The following is a 9,775-nucleotide window of genomic DNA, read 5'->3' on the forward strand; positions in this document are numbered from 1 at the left end:
TTGCAATCAACGTTGTCCCAACAAAAAGCTACTCTTCAGAAAGAGAGCTTTAACTAGAACACTACTTTGTAGTGATATCACATGCTCAAATGTAGGCCTTAAAAACTACTGTACAGCTAAGCTGCACAGAACTATAAACATTCAGTCCTGGGGAGACTAACTATCCCGCGAGGATTAGACATATATAGGAGTGTCGAGCCCCCAAACCCACCTCCGTATACCCTAGCACAACTAAAGCTTTTAATCATGAACATAATTACTACTTTGTGTAACTTGATTCACATACTACTTTGATTTGCTGTTCATTTCATCTTCAAACATCACCGGATAAGCCCTTCGTCACACCAAAGGCATCGAAGAATTCCTGACAGCCTCTTCGTAACTTGGTGGAGGTGGTAATTCAGGCTCGTTTACATGATTTCCTTGACTCTGTAATTCCAGTGAACTGTAAGGCGGCGGTCCATCGGCTGGTAAAGGGGGAGGAGGAGGAGGAGGAGGAGGATAAGAGTTTTCTTCGAAATCAATCACAGTGTTATTGTGAGAAAAAGCACTCCCTGAGTGCATTTCTACTTGCGTGGCTTCGTTTACGGAGGGTCCTGATGTCGTCTGTGCATTTCGCGTCACTGGTGCGCGATTAGGTGGTTTGCGAGCTCGTTTGCACATGTGGTACAAACATGAAAGAACTGCACTAACAGCGACGAAGAAAATTATTCCAATCGTTCTGCTTCCGGACCAAAAGCTCCCACTAGAACTACCAGTGCTATAGTTTCTCTCACAACGGTTTTCATAGCTGCAGTGATGATTTAAAGGACAGTCACTATTCCAGGTGCATTCGTCTGTTGACGGCGGATTCCAGGTTGTAAAAGGGGCTAAAGTAATGGCAGAACGTTTGCAGGAGCCAGAGTCACATGTTTCAAATGTAAATGGACAATCACTATCAACTCTGCATTCGGGGCAGTAGAGAAATTTGTCAACACAGTCGCCCAAACAGCATTTCTGACTGCTCTTACAATCCCAATCGTTATGACATCTTTGTGAACTAACGTTGGAAGTAGAGCAGATTAAAGTCAACCCAAGCGAAATCAACCAAATATACATGAACACGAAGCGTCCCCTACAATGGCACAACGGGAAAGTCGTTTTCGAGTGACAAACAATGAACGAAATGAGTTGTATCTCGATAGAAATTGCCTTGTAATCTCTCCACGATTACGTCACTGTTGCCATAGAAACACAAGTAAGATTAGAATATGATGTAGTGTCTTTTTCAAGGAGTTGAAATGCGTTCGAACTTAACATCGTAGAATGAATCTGGGTGAAAATCGAGTGATCTTATCAAATTTTAAACCCATTTTTACTGTTATAAAAAATTCACCTATTAGTCTGAGAACAAATTTTACAGACTTCGTAATAAATAGCGTGGGTGGAGGGGGTTTGTGAATGTAACGCAATTTCTGTGAACACGCGAATTCTTGCCAAAAAGCCCTGTTTAAAAATTTTTATTTTGATTGTCAAGGACAAAGTTGGTTTTGGAAGGGAGCAATGAAATTAAGTCACGACACCAATTCTGATTGAATGATTTATATATACTTCTCTTACAGTCTACAGAGTTACGCACAGTATGTCGCCCTGAAGTGATCACGTGCTGATTTAGCTCTAATCCTTCCCAACTTAAAGTTACGTAAATAGACTTTTTCGGTCTACTTTGTATAACAGTATATTTAAATTGCGCCGTTTTTGTGGATTCATCATCTTTGCCATAACAGGATCAGACGAAAAATATTCGTTATTTGTAACAATCGATCTGGTGGCTTCAGTCGTTTCGATTCAAACATCAACAACTGAAAATTTGACCACGCAATATAGGAAAAAAATAGCTCTTTTGTGGTCAAGTTCTAGCTCAGGAAGTGTAACAGCTACGTCTTAATTAATAAAAGCAACGATTTCGTGAAACTCCACGCAGCCGAATTTAGATCAACAGCAAACTGATCGGCCATCATCGCTAAAGATCGCAATTCTTGACAGCCTCGTCGTAAGTCGGTGGAGGTTGTTCTGTATCATTGCTGTCATCACGTTGTTGCTGGAATTCTAGAGAACTGTAAGGTGGTGGTGCATCCGGCGGCAAAGGAAGAGAAGTTTGTTCCAAATCGATCACAAAACCCCCATTCGAAACCCCGGCTCCGGCTATTTGCATATCAACTTCGGTCACAGTAGTTGGCGCTGTTGCCACACTTTCCCGGCTTTCCAAAGTTGTTCGCCAGGCATTTCGCGTCGCGAGTACCCGATCACGAGTCCGTTTTTTATCTCTCTTGTAAAGGCAATAAATTATGAATATCATTAACACCACTGATACAAAAACGATTATTACTGTTTCAATCAGTTTACTTCCCATTAATGGAGGTCTTGAAGTGGTAGATACACACTTCCCGTCCTCACACACATGGCCTTCTAGACAGCGGGCATTTTCGCCGTCGCAGTAGTAGTTATTCGAGTCTGACTCATAACAGAGGCCATCTGCTACACATTTCTTCCCGGACGAACAATCCTGATCCCCAGAGCATCTCTCGCAAAACTTTTTTAACTTACAGAAACCTGACGAACAGCAAACGTCTTCATGACCGTAGTGGGAACAATCCCAATCGTGATAACATCTCTCTGAGCTTCGAACACTATAGGCGAAGGAGATAAAAATCAGCCCGAGCGAAACCAACCAAATATGCATCAACTTGTTGGCGTATTCGTAAAACAACAAACTTAAAGTATAGAAAAAGTTCCTAACCGTTAAGATTAAACTTGAAATTGATTTTATAGCCTACCAATACGTCACGATTGCCAAGGAAACACTGCCAAAACTGGAAAATAGGGTAACGATATTTCCCATTTTTCCTTTGTGCAGCCAATATGATGTAAATATTTTGCCGCTCTATGAATCGTATACGTGTTTCAAACGAGTATTCGATTAACAGGGAACCATATGCAATATGAGTGTAGAAAACACTCATAAAAACAATTCAGTGATCATCGAAACAAACGTTAGTCAGTGACCAAAACACTCACGAGGCTTAAATTGCAGTTTGCTAAACATTGTGACCATTATCACACTCATTTTTTTAGCTTTCTGTGTTACCTTTGGCGGATTGTTTAGTTTAAAATCCATATCAGATGATGCAAAAAAAAGATAAAAATAAAAATTCGTCACCTCATTAACTATAAAATATCAGGACAAATTAACAGACCCATGCTGATCTGTGTGAAAAGAGCTTTTCTTTCCAAAAACAAAATTCACAAACAGCACGAAGAAAACATTTAAGCAATGAGTTGACACCTTAGTGAAACGTTTCCTTTTCTTTCAATATTTTTTCTGGAGTTTTTAAATTTACTTTTCCTTTCATTATTTTTATTATTTTTTAGTTTTTAGAGGGAGGAGGGGGGGGGGCTGATAATTAAGGTTGGCAAAGACTGAATCGACCAAACTCATCTCAGAAAGAAATCAGGGCAAATTTCTTTTAAAATATTAAGTTTATTCAATCCTTTTCTTCCCTTTAAATTATGAATAAACTTTGAATATCCAATTTACATAATCAGCAGTTATTTACCTTACCCCGGTTGCTCACAAGCGCAACCGCTAAAAAATTTATTTCATACATGTTATATACACGCGGGCTGAGAGCTTTAGCAGAGATAAGAAGGATCATATTTAAATTACAATTTGTTACGAATTTTCACCGAAAGAATTCTGAAACTTCAAAAACTGTAGGGAAATAAATAATCCTACTTATTGAAATAATTATTTCGTGATTGATTAAAAATTTATTGAAACGCGTGAACAAATCCAAAAAACAAACTCGAAACAATTTCATTTCCTTGAGCGTTCATCGACGTTGAAATTTCAAGCCAAAAAATAGATGCATGCATGAACTAGGTAATTTTCCATAGGTTTTCCGTCACAATTTAGTAATATCTGGTCCTGTATCTTTGCCGTTCTCTCCATCTCCTGGTTGCTCAAATTCCAATGAGTCGTAAGGTGGTGGTGCTTCAGACGGAAGATGGGACACTGCTTCACAGCCAGTGTCACCATCAAAAGCAAAACTTCCTGATTGCATTTTCACACGTTCTCCTTCGTCGCTTCCGTGTCCTTGTTGTTCGAATTTTAGGGAATTGTAAGAAGGAGGCCCATCGGCCGGCAACGGAGGAGAAACTTCTTCCATCGGTATATCAACAAACACATCCCCCGCTCGCAGGGCAGCATTAGTTTCATAATTTGTGTTTGCAGCCGGGCGTTCATTCCCTGAGATTTCAGTGTGACTTTCATGTGGGACTCTTTTGAGTCTCTTGTGCAAGAAAAATGAGCATAATATGAAAATCATTAAAATGGCAATGACGATGAGCGAGGCTGCGAGTATCAGCGGAGAACGGTTCACAGGATTTTTGTCCTCTTGGGGATGGACACACTTTCCGTCTCTGCACACATGAGAACTCAGGCAATCGTCGTCTGTGGAACAATTTTCATCATGTCCATGCTCTTCTGACATTGTTGAAGGTTTTGCGCGCGTAAAGGGAGTGAGAGGTGGTGCCAGAGTTACTGGAGGACTAATACATAGACTCCGGTCATCACTGAGATCTAAAGAGCATTTTTTCCCGCCAGAGCAATCGGAGTCGTCCTTACACCAGACGCAAAGCCACGAATAAGTGCACATACCCTTTGCGCAGCACACTTTAACTCCCTCACATTCCCCATCGTGGTGGCAATAGTGAGATAAGACAGTGGAAGTAAAACAGATGAAGGCCAAGGCTAACGAGAAAAACTTGAAGTAAGCCATTAGGTGATATTTGAGATAACGATCTCTGCACTGATGGGCGCACGAGTGACAATGTAAATAACCTTTTTATAACAACAGAGTCACTGCTTTATAACAATATAGACTAATTGTGATTGTTTCGTTGCCAATTGTGTCTGTTCTAAACTTGGAACATTGTTTTCATTTATCGGTGAATACATCCTGCCTATCTGAAGCAAGGTCGCGTCATTACACTGACCCGGAAGTGACGTTGTCGCTGGCACGGTGGAGGGGAGGAGAGTGGAGGGACTGTTCATTATACATGAATCAATTTTTGCCTCAAACGTTGATGATCGTCATTTGTCTCCCACATATAAATACGTCTGATAAACACTAAGCCTTGTATACCATTCTAGATATTATTGTATGATACAATTGCGTTTTGACTGTCATGGGTAAATGTACCTTTGTTTTCGATATTTGCTTGCATTTAAAATTACATTAGGACTTAAAAGGGAGCAGTTCTTTGAAACCACCGCGGGAATGGCATACATTGTTATTCTTAAGTCGTCTTTCAACCGAAAAAAAATGAATGAACCAAAAGTGTTAAATATAACATTGACTATGGGATATACAACCTTTTGTCATGTGGAGCACAAGTTAAAGGAACATACTGCGAGAGAACTGACAAGCGCTCTGTTTGTATTAAGTTATGATCGAGGACTCTTATGATGCATGATAAATCACTATAGAATCAGCATAATTTCGATGCGCTTAGCGAACACTTCCGAACAATAATACCTCCAAAGAGCTTCAAAGAGTACAACTGAATTTATAGAGAGAGGTAATCGTTTCAGAAAAGCTCGAATCAATGTTTTTCCTACATGATTTTATATGATTCGCGATGAATAGAAGTCATTGGCACTAGAAGTTCATGGTGTGCCACTCATCAGTAATGATCGGTGAAAATGCAACGGCCGAATCTATACATCAATGCTATAATTAGTCACAGGGCATTTGCTCTGACTCAAGGAATTCTTCGTCACTACCGCTATAAGATGATCACTTCACCTGGTTATTTTCATATCTTTGCAATTCAAATCCCGCAGAACTTTGGGGTAGCGAAGCAACAAACGGTAAAAATGGACAATCTTCCTCCTTCACAAAAACAAATACGCAACCACTGGCAACAGAACTTTCTCATTTCATTTCAATAACATCTCGTTGATCTTCCGTATCTTTTCTTCTCCGCTCGAGTTCTAGGAAACTGTGAGGTGACAATGCATTCAGTGGTAAAGGAAGCGATATGTTTTCCGCGTCTATAGCAGTAATATTTTAGCGGGTAGTTCCTGGTTACATTTTATCACGCAAACGCATGGTGTAGTTGAGCAGTACTGTACGAATCGCCGCACGCACGCCTTCCGCTATCGCTGATACCGTCTACTTCAAAACCATGTTAGGAAACCGAACCAAAAACTAATTTCCTGCCGCGAGGAATATGGAATAAAATTCTTTTATGCGGCTTTTATAGCTGATCAATTCAAGTCACGTGGCTCAAACAGAGCTACAGCGTTAAAATTTGAGCGTGTGGCTGCATTCTTTTGAACAGACCGCACTGGTAAAATACGCGATACCAGTTTGCGAGGTCTAAGCAAGGCGAAAGTCAAAACATGCGAGTCATGAGGCGATATTTGGATCACTACAGTAGCAATGAAGGCACTTGGACAAAGCATAATGACGCCTCATGTAAACAACCTCGGTCGAGCGAATAAGGGTAATCATATGCAAGATATTTTTGCATGAAAGCCTTTGGTTTTATTTCTGATATCAACTTTCTAGACATGTTCGTCTATTGTAGGTCTCAAAGAGCACTACCACAACACAAGACTCGGACAATCCACGAGTTATGGCAAAGATTAACTTGAATTTATTGTCGTAAATTTTGCCAAACTTTTTATTTTTGTTTGCCGTTTAAGTAGTAATGGAGGGAAAGAATGACGGAAATTATTTTTCAATTGAACCTCTCGAGCTTTGCATGCAACGCAATACTTTTTTGGCCCTATACACCCTCACATCAGTGTGAAAATTATATCCATGCTGTTCTCTAAACTTTTTCTAAGGTACTGATAAGGATAATTTGTTTAACAACCGAGAGCTTCTTAAGTTGGTGATCATTTCCTTTATTCTTGTCATATTAATGTTTGATTTAACACTGTAAGGAGAGATTTATATGCTAGTCACTTTTAGGAGTTAAAGGGCTAAAGATAAAAATTCAGTTTCTGTGCGATCTTACATCATTATGTTTCTCTATATTTTTCCGAGTATTTAAGAAGTTAATGGGTTGAGAATACCGTAATAAAGGTGATTAATACAAGAGCTACAACAATCGTACAAAACACAAAAGTGATATAAATGCATAGATTAAAAAACAGTCATCGAACCGTATCTCATTTGATGTGCATCATGAAAACTTCTTCGACAAAACTCGTTGGCCGTTTTTTCTTACTGGTTGTCTTCATTCCTCAGTGTTGCTTAAACTCCTCTGCACCTTCGGGTTGTGTACCAGAAATAGTTGGGAGAAGAGACACTTCTTCCTCTTTGAAGGGAGCCCAGCGGCGCGGATTTGAAGTGGAACTTCCTGTTTGCATTTCGACCGCGTTGGCTGGTTCTTCATTAACATCTTTGTTTTGCTCAAATGTCGAAGAGTTGTAGGGCGGCGGAGCATCAAATGGCAAAGGAGGAGTAACATCACCCACATCGACTACCGCAGCATGAGAATAAACATTCCCTGGTTGCATTTCATTATCGCAAGTAGCACGTGGTGAAGCAGTATTTTGGCGCGCTTCCGTTTGTTCCGTTTGAGCCACAATGAGCGTCACCATCCTCCGTTGTTGAAAGTATCTTGCGTATTTCACCCTCCAGCACCCAAAACAAAGAAGAAATTTCGCTATAACGGCAAAGACTAAGAGCAGATAGAGTGTTCCACTGCCTGAAGACTCTGTGTCTGCATCATTTGTATCATAGTAAGGACCATCCAATTCATAAGTTACTGGCTTAACATCGGGAATGGTGGGCAAATCAACCTCCGGCGAGGTAAATGGCTCAGGTTGATAGGCGTCCGTGGTGTCCGTGGTGTCTGTGGCGTCTGTGGCGTCCGTTTCCCAGCAGAAGCTCTTGCTGTCACCCAGGGGAGTGGAGCATGTCTTCCCATAGGGACAATCGGAGTCATCTTTGCACCGCTGACGACAATACTCGTATGTTAAATCTGTAGATTCTAAACAGAATCCCTCGTCCAACTGGTGGACTTTGCAGCACACCTTTCCTTCTTCACACTGAAAATCGTAGCTGCATTCTTGTGAGAAAACGTTGGTGATCAAGCAGATCAAGACAAAGCTAAACACAACCCAACACAAACAAGTCATGACGAGATCTCTGGAAAAACGATGTCGACAGATCTACAAGATGTTACGAAAGAAAAAGCAACTGGCTCTGTCTGCATTACCAAACCTTGGCCTCCTCTTAGGATATCCATGATTGGTTCGTCAGATGATTTACGACATAGTTGCCGGAGAAACATCTCTAACATTCCGTCAATCAGAACGTCTGTGTCCACCTACCAGTATGTCAAATGAACCCTGAGGTGAAAGTTTTTTTTTTTGTCATAAAATTATCAGTTCTTGATAACTTGGGATTCCAAACCTCTCTCTCTCTTGACGTTTCAAGTACATGGGACAAACATAGGCATACTATGCATGCAAGAGTTATTTCTTTGTGTGGGTGGATTAATTGAAACGTTGTAAGTGATGTCTACATTTTTACAAAAGAAAAGAGTATTAACGCAGAAAAGAACGAAGACGTCGAATTAACTCACACACAGGTATTTTGCAGTCGATTGTTTGTGTTGTACGAATAACTGCCACGGATACCTGTTAGTACAAAATGCAGATTGCAGAATGAAGAGTGCAGACCATCAAATCCTTACAAGGCTACGGAGAGCACAGAGGCAGGCCATAGTGTGTCTCATGCATTTGCATGCTCTAAAAGTAACTCTTTCTTAGTTTATGATTATTGATCAAACTCTCATGAATATGCAAAATCGTATAGCAATAAACGCTTGTTGATTCAGAGGTAGAACTTACTTTTCAGGATCAAAGCGGTCTACAACAACTGCAAGATCATAATTTATGCATTATGATAAATATGACGTTCCTTCAAGTTATTTATGAGAAGTTGGTGTTAGATAACGATAATAACTTCTCCTTGATAAGTATGACTATTCTCATTACCTGTTTGCTGGATAATGTATGGATATTAATGGGAGAATGTATGAATTAATCATTTCTGAGGGTCAAACTTACGTGCACTCAATTTAGGCATTAGGATCGGTTTCGCACCAAAAAAACTACTTCGCAAAAAAAAAAAGTTCAGTTATTCAATGTGTTTTTAAATCTGTAAGACAAACATAAGCAAGGATCACTACAAGAAATGTATTAGCACTCGTTAACAACATCCGGATAAAACGAGACAGTCACATCAATTAATGCAATACAGTTATTAAACCACAACGCACAACGTATACATTTGAATTAGTCGACATCACTAAGCGGCGATTGCTGCTGTTAGTGGAAAGTCTTCTTTTCCTTGTCATTTGAATTTCAGTGAATTATAGGATAGAGCTGCAGAAAACGGTACACGGGTAGAACCCCCTTTTCTTGGTTGCATTTCATTTTTCCTGGTTGCATTTCAACAAAATAACTTGTGCGGATGGTAGTTGCAGTTTCGCCCTTATTTGCTCGTCGTAATGAAGGTTTGATGCACCTCGCACTCCACAGTTGTCGATAAAGTCTGTCACAGATCCACCTCAGAAACCACAACCCAGAACCAACTGGGTTGGTCCTGGGTTGGGGTTCGCCCTTATTTGCTCCTCTTCATAACAGTTTGATGTGCCTCGCACTCCACATTTGTCAATAAAGTCTATCACAGATCCACCTCAGGAA

The 9,775-nt window shown here is 40.3% G+C and overlaps 1 protein-coding gene across 1 annotated transcript; it reads right to left on the reverse strand.

The window, feature by feature from the left end:
• Positions 1-3,512: 3,512 nt before the first annotated feature.
• On the reverse strand, positions 3,513-5,006 carry LOC136283079 (uncharacterized). Its single transcript, XM_066171292.1, has one exon. It carries the CDS (start codon positions 4,818-4,820, stop codon positions 3,945-3,947), a length of 876 nt encoding a protein of 291 aa, XP_066027389.1. The 5' UTR covers positions 4,821-5,006; the 3' UTR covers positions 3,513-3,944.
• Between the last annotated feature and the right edge of the window lie 4,769 nt (positions 5,007-9,775).

This window comes from Pocillopora verrucosa, chromosome 8, assembly GCF_036669915.1.
Source record: "Pocillopora verrucosa isolate sample1 chromosome 8, ASM3666991v2, whole genome shotgun sequence".
Taxonomy (NCBI): domain Eukaryota; kingdom Metazoa; phylum Cnidaria; class Anthozoa; order Scleractinia; family Pocilloporidae; genus Pocillopora; species Pocillopora verrucosa.